An 18,829-nucleotide genomic window follows, 5' to 3' on the forward strand; every position below is an offset into this window, starting at 1 on the left:
GCCAAACTTTCAAACCGTTACTAAATTGACAGGAACCGCTGTGACTGCGGTTCCTGCGAATGTAAGAGGTGTTCACTGGGGTGTCAGAAATCCCTAAATGTGGAGTGCTGTTACTCCACCAGGGCAAGGGAGTATTGTACTCCGTCGTACTGACAGAATAACAACCATACTCTGAAGTCTTAATCAACCCCATTGTTTCTGGAAGTATTAATCTGGCATGCAAATTTCCATAATGACTTTAAATACCAATGACATATTTAATTAATAGCAAGAGGGTGGATTTCAATTCCATTTGTTGAATGATCCTGGAAAAAGTAGTACCGTGTATTTGACAGGGTAAACAAATATATATATTCACATCCCCCCCCTGCTCTAAGCGCAGTTAGTCGACTAATTAGGCATGGACAGTTGCTATACACATTGAGTCAATAAAAGAGAGAAGGATTTTTTTATTTTTGTCTTGATACACATGTCTTCTCAAACATTGCATTGATCTGTTACAAAGGAAAAATGTCCTCTCACTCCATGTGCGTTTGTGAATAAGCATGTTTGGCTGGCTTTGTTCATTTCCAGTACAGCTTTTTAGGGGTACAAAAACATGGGATTATCCAAAAACTAGAATTTTTTCGATGAAATGTGTGTTGAGTTACTCATGGGAATGTTATGTTGTCTGGTTGGAAGAGTCTGTTAGGAGTGATGAAAACTACATTGTTTTCTAAATTCTTTGTGTGCCTAATTTACCACATTACATTTGGTGATCTCTTCATCTTGCGTGGAATGGCACAGATCTTATATGGATGAGGCTGCAACGTGGCCAGCAAAATAAAGTCACACCTCGCTTCCTTCACCCCCTCAGGAAGCCGGAAGGTGAAGGCATGGAGGAGGCTGGTGAAGATGATGAAAAACTCGATTTTGGCCATCTGCTCCCCCAAACACATGCGTTGTCCTGTCAAAGTGAGAAGAGGGACAGGGGTATGAATTTTACTAAACTTTACAGGGATGGCAAAGATATAATTGATTAAGTACATAGGATAGCTGGCATATTGCGGGTGTGGCCAACAGGAAGGGAAAAACAGTTTACAGATATGAGTGAATTTTACAAAAGCAATAGTGATCAATTCATCATTCATGAAAAGAGCCTGATGGCAACATCCATGACAAATGATCAGTTTAATGTTTGTGTCTTACACAAGGGGAAATCTCTATCACCATTCTACTCCTTTTCCTCCAATCTGTACTCTTCTTTGGCATGCAGTGCCATGTCAGTGCCAGAGCCACTGCTCTCCTGTCACCCTTGACCAGTTCACCCACAGCCTTCACTGCTGGGCTTTTTTCTTGGAAACCCAATTTCAATTTTTGCTCTCTTTAACAGAAATGGGCTAGTGTCTCACTCTCATACTTCAGAGGGTAACATATCCGTATTGGCATTAAGCGACAAAGGGCCAAATGTACGAAATTCCATTTTTGCATTTCCTAAATAGTGAATCGCAAATTAAGAAATGCAAAGCAAGGGTGCCTACGGGTCTACGGCCCCATCAATGTAGCCCCCCAAAAAGTGGTTCACATGTAAAGCGTACAAATGCCCTAGGGGCTTGTGCGTGCCACATGGCACTTTAAAAAATGCATTTTATGTGCATTTTTAAAAACTGCACATTGTTACCATCGACTTGGAGTCGATGGTAATAGTATTCCCTAAATGCCAATATTGCATTTAGGAAATGCTTTGTACATGTGCTTAGGAAATCCCTACTTGGGATTTCCTATTCAGGGAATCACAAAATGCGATTTCTACTGGGAAGAAATTGCATTTTGCGATTCCCTATCTGCCTTTGTATATAAGGAAAGCCAGTATTGCATTTCTTGCCGGCCCGAAATTGCGATTCGGTTAGTTGAGAAATGCATTTTCCTTTTGTACATCTGGTCCAAAATGCTCTTTTGTGTTGGAATCTTTTTACTTTTCCACTCAGCACCTGCATCCCATTAATCTGCCATTGGTGCTGCTATTTTTTGTGTATGTGAAATGATATTGCAAATTTAGTAAATCTGTGTAAACACTTTTCTTGGGAGTCCGTGGGAGTCAGTGGTTCTGGCCATTATTCTGTGAGGACAGCGTCACCTACTACTCAAGTGCCAGGATCACCAACACTATGGGCCACAAATGGATAGCCAAATTACTCCCATATTGCTCCTTTAACTCCATGAGTAGCAAATACTCCTTATTTACTACTTCTGGTGATTTGAGTGCAATAATGGAATGAACAGGAATGAACATTATATTCGATTGTGTCCGGACTGGGGTAGATGCAGACTTTGTGAAGTGCAGAGAAGGTGGTGGACATTGTAGACTCGCTGTAGTCCTCATCATGGAAATATTAGGTGCAGTTCTTCAACCTCAGATAAAAAACGTTTATATTGGCCGTAGCACCAGGCCTGCTGCGCTGCAGCAATCTAGGTTCTTCTTGGCAAATCAGACCAATGAGGCAACCCTTATGTCAATTCTAAGTCAATTTGGCATTGTACAGCCAGGTATGGACTCCATTCCATGCCAGGTAGTGAAGCTCGACTTTTCCTACGACGGTCATTACAGTAAGGATTGTAACGACAGGATGTATCCTCAGTACTCAAGAAAGACAACAACCAGGAAGGCAGTAAACATTTTGATGAGATTCTTGTGAATTCAGGGTGCAGTATTAGCCTTAGGATTCCTACATTTGCTTCTAAAAGAGGACAGTCTCTGATGAGCTCAATAGGTCCAAGTACCTAAATAGGGTGATAAGGACCTTCACTTCAGAACTCCACACCGAACACACACACACACACACACACACTGAGGTAAACTTAGACCAAACGTCTAACTTTACTATTAGTAAAGTTAGACTTTAGGTCTAAACGTAGACATCTAGTATAAGTTTGCCTTTGTGGATCAGGCCCTTAGTTGATAGAACGTGTGCTGGACCACATTCCGCTCTTTCCCCTCTATTTTTGACTTATCTTCCTAGACAACAATAAGAAACAAAAAAGTGGAGGCAACTAAGTTTCATTGAGCAAAGTTGACCTCTGTACTTACAATGGAAGTTCGTCCCAGGAGCCACAATCGGAATTGGGTGCCAAAAACAAAGGACGTCAAAGCTGTCACATCCACCATGTACAACGGACAACCTCTATAGAATAATACTATCTGGTTAAGCCATGCATATATTGTGTCCCAAATGAGAACCAACACTCTTACACTTGGTCGAGCTCAAGCGTAGTACACATCTACACACACCATGTACAAAGAGAAAGGCAAGGACCCAGTTATGTGGCATTGGAAGGAAACACTCACGGGACAACTTCCACATCAGTGGTGGGCATTCCAAGGTCTCCTTACTGAGCTACTAAAGTTATTTTGATAATAATTACATTAAAATGTTTTTACAAGTCCCAGCTTATGAAGTTCCACAACTCACATTTGATAAGCTGATGAGGATTGTTCAGTGCTTGTCTATGAGGGGCTGATTCATGGCAGATTTTCAGGATATTCAGATGAGATAGGTTTACATACATTGAACTTAAATAAAATCATTAACATACTCTGGCGAGATCCTGAAAATCTGTCATGGAAAGGCTTCCTCGTCAACCACTGTTGGTTAACCATGCTGTAGACAAACTCTCCTGTGACCTTAACTACCATATTGCATCAAACTGTAATGTACCATTGCCCAGGAATACCAAAAAAAAACAGATCTATAGGTAAAAAGAAACATTTGCATGCCCAGTGCATGGTTGTATAAGCAGCTGCTGTTCGTGTCTCAAGGTGGTGTCTCAAGGTGGAGCACCTTTTATTAGACTAAAACATTCACTCCAGCCCCCTCCAAAACCATCTCAAGACCAGTGTAAAAAGGGAGACCTGCCTGTTTGCTAGAAACCCGTGGTAAGAGCGTGATCCATTTACATCTTGACAAAGATCAGATGCTGGAAGACCTGCATCCAAGTGCCTCGACAGACTGGGGATGCTCCAGAGACAACAGCATACCCCTGCTAGCTTTCCAGAAGAAACAATACTGAGCATTATGTTATATGGGTCAATGAAAGGCTCCATTTCCTTCATTTACAGAGAAAGTTTAGCCCATTCTATTCCTGATGACCCCCATGCCACTGGAGTGACTGACGTCATTTCTCTTCTTGTCCTCTTAAGTCTTGAGGAATCTTGACTCCGATCCCTGGATTTGGGACAAGTTCCATCATCTAAAGGATATCTAATACCTTCTTAGCCTTATGGTTCGAGGGTTTTTCCTGGTTACGGTTAGGTATCCCAGTCACTAGTCAAAATCCTTAGGGCCCCCGCTATTGGAAAATATCTACCATGGCAGATAGATCCTGAGGCACACGTGCCCAATTATATCAACACCTAAAGGGTATATAAAATGCCCCTGCCAAGTATCCCTAGCAGCCACTAGGCTTGGCCTCAAGTTACCATGAGCACGAGTTGCCTAACGGCCCGCAAACCCCACTTAAAGCTAGACTGGAATACCTAAGAAAAATTGTACTTACCTGGAATGTTTGGCATGTCTGTTCCTTGCATAGTGGGGACATTTGGCACCTTTGGGTATCGTTTTTAGTTTGGTAGCAAGCCACCAGGTTCATTCCTAAGAACATTACTTAGTATCAAAGCAACAGTGTCATAAAATTTGGTCTTTCATCTGCCTCTAAAAAGGACTTTTGCTAACAAGGGAGAGTTTGGTCAAAAGTAGTTTGACTCCAGGGTAAATGACATTGTGTGTTACAATTAATTCCCAGTCACCTCTGACAGCCCAGGGATCCTCGGAAAAGGCATCTCAAGTACAAAATGTAATTAGGAATTGATGAAGTATGTTGAACCTGTTCATACAGAACCTTGGTACCCTTCTATAGACTGAATCCTGTACAGAGAGGCTGAAAGAAAATGTGGATCGAATTTGTATTTCATGGTAGCATCACAAAACCGTGAATGATGCCCGTCCTGGATCTTTGAATCTGCTATATTGTAAGGAGCATACCACTACTTACTCCAGGGTAGCAGGCCACCATATTTATCTGTTTAGCTTCAAAACTAGTACCTCCTTGCAGAAGCCCATTGAATGTTGCTGTCATTAATGGGTGGAGTGCAAATTGATCACCTTTTTCAATTGAACGACCAAGCCTTTCCTAAATATGTGCTGTTCCATGTGTGGTTCAGAAGTAAGTACACCTCCTAGACACTGGAGCAGCGAACACGGATTTAAATGTTTCCATATAGTAATTGTTAGACGTTTGAGTTTATGCAGGGTAATCCCCAATCTTTTTGCCTCCTGCTTCCTATTTTATCTGACCTGTTGCTGTTGGCATTTCAACTCTGAGCACTTTACCACTGCTAACCAGTGCTAAAGTGCATATGCTCTCTGTGTATATTGTATGGCTGATTGGTCTATCCATGATTGGCATATTTGATTTACTAGTAAGTCCCTAGTAAAGTTCACTAGAGGTGCCCAGGGTCTGTAAATCAAATGCTACTAGTGGGCCTGCAGCACTAGTTGTGCCATCCACATTAGTAGCTCTGTAATCATGTCTCAGACCTGCCACTGCAGTGTCTGTGTGTGCAGTTTTAAACTGTAAATTCGACTTGGCAAGTGTACCCACTTGCCAGGCCTAAACCTTCCATTTTCTTACATTCAAGACACCCCTTAAGCAGGCCCTAGGTAGCCCCAAGGGCAGGGTGCAGTGTATGGTTAAGGTAGGACATATAGTAATGTGTTTTATATGTCCTAACAGTGAAATATTACTAAATTTGTTTTTCACTGTTGCATGGCCTGTCCCTCTCATAGGTTAACATGGGGGCTACCTTTAAATCTGATTAAAGTATAGATTCCCTTTGGGAGCGGATGAACATGTGGAGTTTGGGGTCACTGAGCTCACAATTTAAAAATCTATCTTTTAGTAAAGTTGATTTTAAGATTGTGTGTTTGAAAATTCCACTTTTAGAAAGTGAGCATTTTCTTGCTTATACCATTTCTGTGACTCTGCCTGTTTGTGGATTCCCTGTCTGGGTCAGTTTGACAGTTGGGCTGGTTGCACCTCACACTATACAGTATAGTATAGTACAGTAAAGGGAGCTGGGGTGTAGCCTGCATATCCTGATGAGCCATCTGTGCTAGGAGGGAGGGGTGGAGTGGTCACTCACACCTGAAAGGGCTGTGCCTGCCCTCACACAATGCAGTTTTCAACCCCCTGGTGAGTGTCTGGGGCCTGGGCAAGGCAGGAATTCACATTCAAGAGAGACTTTGCTTTGAAGTAGGCCTACTTCAAAGGATAAATTGGGTATAAGAAGGGCACCCAAAACCGCAGACTTCAGAACACTTCCGGAAACCAAGAGGAACCTCTGTCTGGAGAAGAGCTGAAGAGCTGAGGAAGAAGAGCTGCCCTGCCTGTGACTGTGCTTTGTGGAGCTATCCAGCAGTTGCTGCTTCTGCCAGAGTAAGAGGGCAAAGACAGGAATTTGTGTGCCTTCCATCTTGTGAAGATCTCCAAGGGCTTGATTTAGAGCGTGCCTCCTGTTGTTTGAATTCTCAGGGACAGCAAAGACTTGTCTCTGCCACCACCCGGAGTCTCTGGAGAGACTGCTACTCTGCCCTGTGGTGCCTATCCAGTTCCTGTGATCCTGAAAGGAGAAGCTGGCAGCCTAAGAGGAAGAAATCCATGCACAGAACGCCATTCGGGGAAAAGATTTAGGCGACTCAGATCCATGGCTGGAAAATCGACACACCACCGGCTTCGCAGATGAAAATCAACACTCACCTGTAACGCAACCGAAGAATTGACGCACAGAGCTGGAGAAACGACGCACAGTATCGCTGACGGAGGCTGGAGAGATCGCAACCCGCACTGCGTGGTTTTTGGATCATTGTGCAGCTGGATTTCTAACGCAAACACCGCTGGGCATGTAAAAACAACGCAAGGCCTGCCCGGACCCGAGAGTGCGGACTGGATCGATGCATCGCTCTCCTGCAGAGAGAAGAAATGACACGCCTGACCCGACGAAAGGGGAAACGACGTAAGGTCTCTCTTGTGAGTGAAATCGACACATCGCAAGCTTTTTTTGATGCACACTCACCCGTGCAGGGTTATCTTGGACGCACCCAAGGTACATTTTCACGCTAACAGTGTTAGTGTGTGTTTAAAACTACATGAAGACTCTTTTTGCTTTTAATTGATAACTTGACTTGTGTATTGTGGATTTTTGTCATTTTGGTCTCGTTTTGTTTAGATAAATATTCTCTATTTTTCCAAACCTGTGTTGTGTCATTTTGTAGTGTTTTCATTAAGTTACTGTGTGTGTTGGTACAAATACTTTACACCTAGCACTCTGAAGTTAAACCTACTGCTTGTGCCAAGCTACCAAGGGGGTAAGCAGGGGTTAGCTGAGGGTGAGTCTCTTTTACCCTGACTAGAGTGAGGGTCCTTTCTTGGACATGGGGTAACCTGACTGCCAACCAAGGACCCCATTTCTAACAGTAATACTGAAGATATAAAGTTTTTTACCATTAAATGAGATGAAAGACTTCATAGGTATCTAGCCACCCTAGTGTAAAATACCTTAATGAAAAGAAATGCATGGTAGGCGCAAGACATGACAACGTGAAAATGCCTACAGTGCTACACAAAACGTGTCTTTAATTGTATGAGCTTTTGGTTCTACAAAGTTATAATCCCATAGAAATGAAAGAAGATATATTACCTGCAGAGAAGGGTAAGAACGCTTCCCTGTTGATGAAATTTCCTTCATGGTCCAGGAAGTGGCACGGGTTAAACTCCTGGGGTGTCTCCCAGCATTCAGGGTCATACAGGACTGAGGAAAGATTTGGTAAAATGATGGTACCCTGCAATGAATTATGGTGATCAGTCAGGTGGAACAGGAGTGACAGAGCCCAGAATTTAGATCTGCATCTCATTCATCCACACTCGGATGGAAAGAACATGTCACATCTAGGTTGAAGAACATACCAAAATGCTTCACTGTGGTCCCAGGTAGCAAGAACCTCTTCAGACAAGAGTGAGACAAAAGGAATGCAGACTATGAGGATATTATGAGGTGTGTATGATTTTCAGAACAAGAAGGTGGGGGGGCTCCAGTTTTAGGCTAACACAAAAACAAACAGTTCACCATACGTGAAGCCACGCATAAAGGTCTCTACAATAATAACCAAAGTAAAATGACTTCATCAACTTGTGTTCATAAACTAAGCAACTGTGGTTAGTGCTGGCCAAATCTGGTTCATAGCATGATGCCCAAGATCAGCTATTATAGTCTGAAGGTGTAGAGCAGTGGAGATACTGGCAGTAGAGGCCCTGTGAGGTTTCAATGAACCCCTTGTAGGACTTGATTGGTATAGCTTAAAAATTACCATTGCAGTCTTGTGTGAATCACAATACCCCAAAAATAACATCATAAACATGTTGGTTTAGTATCACTGCTGTGAGGGTCAATAGAGTGAGGGTAATCATGGCCTCATTAAAAATATCGTAGAAGCAGATAGATTGTGTGTGTTTTAATTATTAATGGGAACATCCCTTACTAAATTAAAGCATAACACGCTTTAGCAAAGGAACCAGGTATCTCCTTCAAATGGCGACTACTCAGCTATTAGCTTTCCCAATGACTGTTTAGCTTGACAAAAACGCCCCCAAAACCCCTAACATGGTTTCCAAAGTATTACTGTGCAAGCACATGAATGTGCACACATTGAGGACCACTTTGGAATGTTTTTCTTGTACAAACATTCCAAGATGGCGATCTTTCTGCAAACACGTGAAAGGCCTGATTGGAATAGGTTTTCTAATACAGTAAAAACATTCCAAGATGGCCACTAATGTGCGTGACACACCGATAGCTACTTTTCAGTTTTCTTCAAAGTTTAATATACAGTTTTAGGATGACTGACAGCCATTTTAGAGGGGTACAAAAGTGTGTATGAGTTACTGTGTAAAGCAGTTGCAGCAAGAAGGCTGGTAGCAGTGTGCAGCTGTCGGCCCTCACAGAAAAAGAAATATATACATAATGTACCATCAAAGAGTAAAGGAGGAGAGGGGAACCAACAAATAAAAAACTTAAACAGTACATTTAACAAGCAGAGGAACATGGGAATGCATGAATAGGTGAGAGAGAAAGAGAGAGAGACCCCATGTGCTCTGGTAGTGTGGTAAAAGAAAAACATGAAAAAGTAGTTCCTAAATGTCAGGGTTGCATGGATACAACTCAACCTATCACAAGTATGAGAAAGAAACAGAACCATAATTTATTAAAATTAATGTATCATAATATTAATAAACTGTCATGAAGGGTTCAGCCTGGTGTCTTGAAATTACTGTAATCCTCATTCTGTCATTACTGTACTGTAATCCTCATTCTCTGGCATTCCCTAAAATGTTTAACATCTCCACATGAGAGATAGGATCCTGATTCTCTTCAGGACTAGTGACTAAAAGACTTGGGGGAACTTAGAGATGAAGCTTGGAGATGGGAAAGACTCTCTAAGTCAGATTACACAGGAAGCAGAGACATTGAATTACAATTCATTATCCCCTGAAAGTGAGTTATATCATTGTTGTGAGGCTCCATTTCAAATGCATGCCTGAATTTCGGTTACTTTAACAATTAAAGTTTGTGCTACAAAGCGGGATTAGAGAAGAATAAATCTTACCTCTCTACCCTTTTTGATGGCTCTGAGGTAAACTCCCTATCTATATCTCAGCCTCCAGAAACAATGAGATTAAAACAACAGCTCAACAGAAAAAACAGGTAAAGGGTGGAAACATCAAGCACCAAAAATGACAAAACATTCCCATTCCAGAGAGTAAGTGAGCTAAAGTCTCAGGAAAACTTTCCCCAGTTGTACATTTTGAGTGTAGAATCCTACTTCTTTCTTTTAAAAATATAAGAAAAGTGTTTTTCAGTCAAATATTCTATTCTGTGTAAATTGTGGCTGACTGTTTGGCAAATAAAAAATGATGAGAAATATTGCTTCTTATAGGCATGTTTTGCTAAAATTGTGTTTCAATAAAAAAAAACATGTATTTTAAAAAATGAGTTTCCAGACCACTGACATGCACAGTGATGTTCAACCTTTTACGACTATCAGCTAGAATTCAACAATGGAGAAATATAATCAGGCCATCTTCATTTGAACAGATGACAAACAATATTTACAAAGAAAAACAAATACTGCAGCAGATGTTGTCTAAGTGTATGTGGGGCAGGGTAAACCATGATTTGGAAAAAAAGAGACATGAGTGAAATTGGTTTTACCTTTTTGATAGGAAAACCCTGAAGCACTGTGTCCTTCAAACATAAACGAGGAAGTCCCACAGAGACAATGTTACCGTAACGAAGGATTTCGTGAATCACTGCATTGGTGTATGGCAGTTTCTTTCGGTCTTCATACTTGATCTCCTGAGAGGGGCCAATAATAGTATCTAGTTCCTGCTGGACCTTACCTAGGAGGGAGAAGATGCATGTGTATTTGGAAATGATGATGGGTCATAACTTACTACCGTGCCTAGTATTTCATATACCACGCTCCTTCGACATGGAGTCTGCTTCATTCTTCCAATCCTCATGGAAGTGGGACACCCCAAGGCCATGAGTATTAAAACGATTATTTGATTCCTTAATAATTTCTGTTACATTACCTGTTTCCTACCCGATTAGTCTATTTACATATCCTCCATATTTCCCTTTAATCTCTTAATGATCCTCTGTCTTCATCACTTTGAACTAGTCTAATTTCTAATGTCTTCTAGTTCTCAGACTATCAATTCATTTTTCATTCTGTTTTCACTCTGCACAATCTCAGACACTTGTATTTTTCCCGATCAAGCATACTCTCTTACACTTTTCCTTCTGTATTTCTGTATAGTCTTATCAAGAGTGTATTGTCAAAACTGCCTTGTCCCTATTGAAATTCATCTGTGCTTCCATTTTCCTAACTTTTTTCCCCCACTAAAGCTGTCATTATGAATTCCATGTCAAAAGTGATGCAGTAGCCCAACATCCAATTACCAATATTGCAGGTAGGTAAGTATTAGGTGCATTATTTCCGTAACATTAGAGGTTTTCCTCTCAAGTAATAATAACTCTATGTATCAGTATTAGTGCACCAATTTTCTCATGATTTCCTCTCATTCCACTGCCTTTTCATAGGCAAACTGAGGTCTAGTCATAAAAGGAAATTTATATGTAAGTAAATCTACATGTGTAAAATGACTCTTTGTAGTGACTTTACTATTCACCATTCACCATTCACCATTTGAGAGTGTAATATTACTACAGAGTATATTTACTACAAAGTAAATACATATATGTCTGCGTATACGTAGGCGGAAAGAGCTCACCCTATTGCTAAAGTATGGGGGAAATGTAAAAAGTGAATTAAGCATAAGACAATTAGTAAACCTATTTGTATATTTAAATGTTTTAATGTAAATTAGTGTGTATATTTATTTTAAATGTGGAACAAAATGTAAAAACTGCAACAGCACTATAACTCAATTAAAAACATGTATTACTTTAAATATATATAAAATTAAATAGTTTTTTTAAGTTTCATTGAACAAAATCTCACATAAAGTCAAATGCTTATATTTATTATGTATTGAAATGAAAAAGTTATGTATGGAATTAATTTAAAGTAATACATTATTTAAAAAAATAAAGATATATATGTGTGTTTATATATATATTTATATATATATATACATAATATATAATATTTATTTAAAAATATACACACACATATATCTTTATGTTTTTAAATAATGTATCACTTTAACTCATATATATATGTTAAATATGCATGTTAAAAAGTCAAAAGGTTAATTTATTTGAACAATTTTTCCCACCGGATTACATTTTGAGTCTCTGCCTCCATTATTTTCTAAGGGAAGGTGTTGCAGTACTATTGGTTGGCCACTTGTGGTGCTGGACTCACTTCAGGCCCCTGCTGAAGCATTTACTACAGTTTTGGGTCCTTTCTGGCTGATGTAACTTTGAAAGTGCAGTTTGTGAATAGCAGTGGGCTTACTCTTTTGTGGTAGGTGTCTGTCCCTCCCCCCTAATCCCTTCTTTGCTCTCCCTAAATCTCTCTTACTCCTCCCTTAGCGCTTCCTATTTAATATAAGTATTCCCCATTTTCCAGCTCCTCCCCCGGTCACTCCTACATTTACTACTAAGTACACTACATGTGTGTGGATCTCCCTGTAGAAAATAATGGAGAGATGGAGTTTTACCTTTAGTTTTCTAAATTGCATTTTATTGTTAATAAGTAATACTGATGTAGAACTATTTTACATATTTACAAAATGTAGTTGGTGAATAAGTCCCATTGTGTCTAGCCATAAACCAACACTCATAATCACAATTTATAGGCCTCATTCTCCCTAAACCTTTGTTTAATCTAGCCATTTGTATCCTTTTTTACATTTTATTTCTACCTTCTCTCTTTGTGTGTGACTTCTTACCACTCACTGACACGCAGTGACACAATTTTCTATGCTTTTGTCAGTCCTATTCCTTCCCAAATATTAATTCTTCTGTTTTATGTCTCCCTCCATTTGTCTATCTCCACTTTAATTCTATTTGTTAATTTTACTTTCATTCCATCTTTTCGGGTTACTTTGACATTTATAAACCACTTGGTCTTCACCTCATGGTATGTGATGGAACCAAAAGTCTTTGAAGGCACTTTTACACCATATTACTCATGGTTTACGATGTTATCAGTACCTCCCAATGGCAATATTGCACCACATCACACAGTTACCTTTGATGTATCCTCTGTGCATTGGTATAAAGAACCTTATATATACCAGGGAACCTTGCATTGCATAGTCTCCGTGAAAAATAAATATCATCATAAGGAACTGCCCCACACCTCTCTGAAGAGCTTTAACATCTCCATGGCTAATAGGACTAGGTAGCAAAGAGGTCATAATTATGCAGCAAGCCTATATTAATTATGTGCTGAAAAGGTAAGTAATTCAGCACATTTTCTAGCAGTTTTATTATTTACATCTGTTGAAAGTAGAAAGAATATTTATGTGATCTCTGCAAATTATGAGATAAATTGTGTGGCAAATGCAGTAAGTCTAAAATTATGTGATAAGAGCTACAGGCACAGAATCGTTGTTCTTTGTTCACCAATTTATTGATGAAAGGAAAACAAAACTTGAACATTTTAACTGCAATCAGTGCCCATTGATAGTTGCATTTCGAAGAAAATAGTGGGTAATGTGTAATAAGGGCTTATCTTGCTAACTCTGGTTTCTAGTGATGTTTAAAACTACTCTGCTTTGAGCTTTGGAATTAAGAAAGTCATCAGAACCACCATATGCAGTATTGGACCATGTTGTATAGATTACACAGTTGGTTATAAAGGCTGTGCAGTTATGATTAGGTCAGATTTCCATTTCTAAACAGATTTTCTGTTTTCTTAATAGCTTTGGTGCCATTCGATGGATCTGCACAAAATGTCTGGGAAAAAAGGTTCATCCATTAGGTTTGGCACAGCAAGTTTTATACAGATCTTCAAGCAGCAGGCTAAACATACAAGGGTGGGTCAAAAAATTACATTTCCTATTGTAATTCTCCTATGAAACTTTGCTCTCCAAAACATAAAAAAACACTGAACGGGATTACACCAAGCTTGATCTGTAGGTTTCAAGAAATTTGTATTTTAAAAAATGGTGGGCTAGAAAAGGTTAAATTATAGCGACCTCCGCAGACCGAAAACAAAAGAAATATTCAAATCTGAGTGGACGAGGAAGCTTTTACTCCCATAATCCATTTCAACCTCTGATTAACTGTTTATCGGTACAGGAAAAGTTTGAGAACACTTTTACAAGATGCACAGACTCAGCCCATGCATCCTAAAAAACAAAACATGAAATGAGCCATGAGGTGTCAGGAGATGTCTCCTATTTTCCTAATTTTTTAAAATAAATTTTGGGAGGGGAGACAATTTTACCAGAGGTTTCTTAGTACATGGGGCTGTATTTTTTGCCCCTAGCAGAGTCCCCCATGATCTGTAAACCCAAAATGAACACAAACCTCATGAATGGTCCCCGTCAATTAAGCACAAGCATCATGAATCGTGACCATAAACCCATGGCAAGCTTCATGGGCCTATCCTGGTCTTCTTTGTGAATTCTGTGATTTGGAAATCAGTTCCACTGAGTTCACAGAAGGTCCAATACAGGTCCCCGAGCCAGTAAAGGTTTATCAATCCTAATGTAGAATCTGATAAGTTATGTTCAGAATCAATTGAAAGTAATACATCATTTTGAAAACTAATAACATTGCAATTACTTGTAAATAGGGTTATTAAAATATTTAAACTATTTAAATCATTAAATTAAAAAAGGCATATGCATCAGGGATTAGTCAACTCTCCTGTGCACCGCATTTGGCTTAGATCGTATGCAGCGGATCTTAGCTGCCTACTGCAATTTGGGCTTATGTCCCTGGGGTTAGCGTTGGTTGTAAGATTTTTACAAATGTTTAATAAAGCCTCAGAAATGTAATCTAAAAAAACAGAGTAGGTGCTACTATGGTTTCAAAATCTGAAACCACTGAAACGTACCAGTATTGCTAGGTAAATTAGCCATAACTCACACTCATCATTGATGACATCACACATGATACTGTTATTACCATTAGTCCTAACACCCTAAAAACTAAAAGAAAGAACTAAATACCTGCATACCTCAGGTGGTATACAGTCGGAGCAGACTGTCTGTGGAGGGGTGGGTGTAGCGCCTGAGCTCTGGTCAGGCCTTGTGATCAACAACTGATGTGCACAGTTGAAGTCTCTGTGCAGCAATGTTTGGCTGTTGCAAAAGATTGATTGCTGGCATAGCCATTGGGCTTAAGGCCTGGCGTGGCAGAGGTTGACCTCTTACAAGCATTTCAGTGTAGTCAAGATTTAAATGCTGTGAGGATTCTACCATCCTGCCAGCAAAAGGTGCTCAGAAAAGCTCTTTGTAGCTCTGCCTTTAGACCTTTTTATATCAGAACATTATGCTGACATTACACACTTAGCTCCACATATCATTGCAGTCCTGGTTTCCACACAATCATACTGATGCTGTATGGTTCGCATAGTTCCTCCTGTCATCAGACCTTGCCTAGATCATGTCCTGGAGCTCTGTTCGCTATCATGGTTCTTGATTACTACCAAAACACTGACCCTTACACACATGTTTTCTGGACTTACCTCTCCCTCAGCTTCGATCCACACTCCATCCCTGATTTCCTCGTCTCCAGTTTTGGACGTTCTGGCTTTTTGAGCCTTCCCCGCTCCAAGTTCCAGTGCAGCTTTCCTTCCATTGGTGGAGCCAGAACTTCATAGACTCTTTTCTAATTACTTTTGGCTGGCTCTCTTTCTGCACCTGTGCTCCTCCCCTGAACTTCAAGCTTTTTCTTTCCTTTGCATTCAGTGCTCTATTTTCTTGTATCTGCCTTTACTGCTGAGTATTCTAGTAAGACTTGCTGATGTGTTTGACAGTCTGTTCATAGTTTTTGTGTGCTTTTCAATTTCACTGTTTCTTAATTTCCTAATCCTGTTTTTGTTTGCATGCAGGATCCTTGTATTGTATTCCTATGTTTCTGGTTTTCTCTGCATGCTTCCAGTCATGCCCTTTTTTACCATTTCTATGGTTCTACTTTTGTGTGCATGCTTCTAGCCCTGTCCCTATTTCTGTGAAGATCCCTTGTCTTGTAATCTAGTAATCCTTGTTCTGTCTGCAAACTTTCAATCCAGACTTTATTTGTGTCCAGATTCATTGTCCTCTATTTCAGTGTTGCTTGATCTGCATACTTCCAGTCTGCTTTTCGGAACCCTTTTTCGGTATCGTTCATTTTACCATTCCATCTAGGAACCCATCTGCCTTTACTTATCCCTGTTTCTAAATTTGTGGTTCTGTTGCTCCGTTGCCATGTTCATCTCTTTATGTTTAAACCTTAGCTATTGTTACCAGAGGGTGCCAATGTGTTTTAAGGCTTCTTCAAGGCTCATTCAGTACTCTTTTGAGACTCTGTGAGAACAACGGCTCCTTGACTTAGGGCCAAAATACTAGTTTGGCCAAACTCACAGGGAGTACGCCATCACCACTGCAGTGGCGTTCCCCCCGAGCGTATTAGAATGATCCCACCAGGCTGCTCAGCAGGAACAGTGCTACGATATTGGTTGCAAATTCCATAAGGGAGCCGAGGCCAATACCGTAGCACAAAGCACCCTCGGAATGTGCACTGCCTGCAAAGCAGAGAGTGCGCATTCTGACCGTGCTGTGAAGGGGGGCCCCCGGCACTGGCTTTCTGCCAGCACTCTCAAGACAGGGACCCCGTCATGAGAAGGCTACCTGAAAGCTGAGTTGTAATCAGCCAGGCTGTGCTGAATTCTGCACTGCCCTGTCTGAGTACCACTCAGTCCACCGTTTGCCCATCAGGAACCACATGCCTAACAGAGACAGCAGTCTCCTGATGAGTCCATCCACCAGGGTTGTAATTTGGCTGTCGGACCGCCTGGAGTGTGATGGTCTGACAGTCACCACAAGTGTGACAGACCTCGGACCGCCACACTCATAATCGGGCACTAAGTATGTGATCTTTTCCATTCCACACTGATCATTTTCCACAGAACATACAAACTTTCAAGTACTGCCTATTGTTCATTTTTCATGTATTTTCCTATTGCCTTCCAGTTGCTTATTATATTGTATTTTTGTTGTCTTTCTAGTTTTGTCCTTTGCAGAAATTACCAAGTTCATGTCCAGTGTTTCAATCGAAGTCCTTTCCAACCTGCACCAGTATTCGGCTTAAGGCCTGTTCTTCTCCTTCCAAGTTTCCAGATAGTCCCTTGTGGGTGCTTGGGCTCAGGGCCCAGCTGTGGGCAGTGAGTTGAGTAAATGGTATGACTTACTGCTTAGCCCCGTTGGTTACGGGTGCTGTCAGAGTATTGGTATCATTTCATGATACCATAAGTGATGTCATCAATGATGGCATTTGAAATATCTCAAGAAATTTTATATGCAAGGTCATAAGCAGTAAATGACAGACTGGCAATGTATGCAGACAAATGTATACCCATACTTGCATCCTTCTCTCATTTTTTCTCTCTGTCAGTCTTGCATTCTCATTCATTTTTTTCTCTGTCAGTCTTCCTCCTCACTCATCTCTTATCTCTCTAAATTTCTGCCTTAGTCTTAGTTCCATGCCTTTCATTTGTTAGCCTCTTGGACATTCTTACCCTGGATGATTGGATGAACCACCATGTATAGCAATGCCCATCGCAGGGCAGTGGTGGTGGTTTCGGTCCCAGTAATGAAAAGGTCAGCCACCATCTGTACCATGTTGTCTTCTGTATAAGTAGAACTGGGGTCATCTCTGGTCTAAGGGTCATTCATTCAAAGATACGGTTAATATATTGATGTTTTATTATTCAATAGGAGCAAAATTGACTGCAGTAGTAAGAAACAAGAATAAATGCATCAATCGGCAGAGGCAGACAACATTGTAGAGAAAGACTTATTTAGTGCAACATACCTTTGATATTTGATCCAGATAGAAAGCAATAAAATCTTGGAGACTTTCTTCTGGGCTTTGTCTGTGAGTCTTGACCTCCCTCATGATGAAACTAAGAAGCATGTCATAGTGCTGGAAGACCTTGTTGAGGGGTCCTGGGAGAAGTCTCATCAGTTGTGGAAAAAGGTCATACATCTGAGGGGAAAACCCATGTTTTATAAGAAGATGAGGGGAACTAGGGAAAAATCAAACTACTCACTAAATCAGTGAGGAATCTTCTGAACATCCGATATGAGGAGCTTCAATAGCAGCTAAGAAACTTCACTCTCAAACGCTCCAGATCAAAGTCTTTTAGGGACAAGCAGGAATGCATTGGCATTGTCCATCACATAAACCTAAGATGTATCAAGTGGAACTGCTGCAGTCATATTGGGCACCAGGCAATGAAGGGACAGCCTTTAAAACAATGTTCAAGTGCAGCACCACTTATCTTGCACTCCTCAGCGCACCCCTACCTCCATCATGTGTGCGAGTATCTAAGATTCGGCACACCATGGCAATTGTTATGGAACTAGCGTCAACATTTTTTATGCTACTTCATAGCTTTGCAGGATAAGCGTCATAAATGTTGATGCTAATCCTGCAAAGCCCATTGAGGCCCATTGTAAACAATGGTGTGCCTCATTTGAACGCCTGCTCTGAGCAGGAATTAAAAGTGTTGAAAAAAATGACGCAAAGAAATCTTTTAGATTTCTATGTTCCATTTTTTCACCCCTCCCCTTTGCATACATTATGCCTGGCGCATTCATAAATTTGTAAATTTCACGCAGCGATTTTGGCCTTGGTGGGCCACATTTGCATAGAAAATTAAGCTAATGTGGCGCAAGGAGGCGCTAGGGGCTCTTAAATCTGCCCCAGTGTGCTTGTCTGATACTGTACTAGCTAACTTATCTGCGGGCGTATCCTGCCCAATGCCACTACTGCTGACCAAACATATTTAAACCCTACACCTCAATCTGAAGTCCACCTAAGAACAGTAAGAGATTAAGAGGAACCGGTGTTAGGTTTTAAGTGCAATAGTACGTGTGCCATTCATGGAGAATCCGTAGAAAGAGAAAGGGGTTTTGGGTCTGCAACATTCAGCAATTGACGTTTTTGTTCCCTGAACCTTTAACATTTTTGTTAACCGCATCTTGGATCAGCCTACAAGAGTATTTTTGTCTCACAGTTTTCAATTCGCTAATTGTATTTGTCCTTCTA

The 18,829-nt window shown here is 40.6% G+C and overlaps 1 protein-coding gene across 2 annotated transcripts in view; it reads right to left on the bottom strand.

The window, feature by feature from the left end:
- Positions 1 to 462: 462 nt before the first annotated feature.
- The window catches only part of LOC138266549 (cytochrome P450 2J2-like), an 87,669-nt gene continuing 69,302 nt past the window's right edge, over positions 463 to 18,829 (bottom strand). For both annotated transcript variants that reach the window (XM_069215403.1, XM_069215402.1), the window contains 5 exons: positions 17,591 to 17,764; positions 17,295 to 17,436; positions 10,301 to 10,488; positions 7,733 to 7,874; positions 463 to 946 (listed from right to left, as the gene is read on the bottom strand). In XM_069215403.1, coding sequence (XP_069071504.1) covers positions 738 to 946; positions 7,733 to 7,874; positions 10,301 to 10,488; positions 17,295 to 17,436; positions 17,591 to 17,764 — 855 coding nt within the window. In that variant the 3' untranslated portion in view covers positions 463 to 737. The remainder of the gene's footprint in view (positions 947 to 7,732; positions 7,875 to 10,300; positions 10,489 to 17,294; positions 17,437 to 17,590; positions 17,765 to 18,829) is intronic.

This window comes from Pleurodeles waltl, chromosome 11, assembly GCF_031143425.1.
Source record: "Pleurodeles waltl isolate 20211129_DDA chromosome 11, aPleWal1.hap1.20221129, whole genome shotgun sequence".
In the NCBI taxonomy this organism is placed as follows: domain Eukaryota; kingdom Metazoa; phylum Chordata; class Amphibia; order Caudata; family Salamandridae; genus Pleurodeles; species Pleurodeles waltl.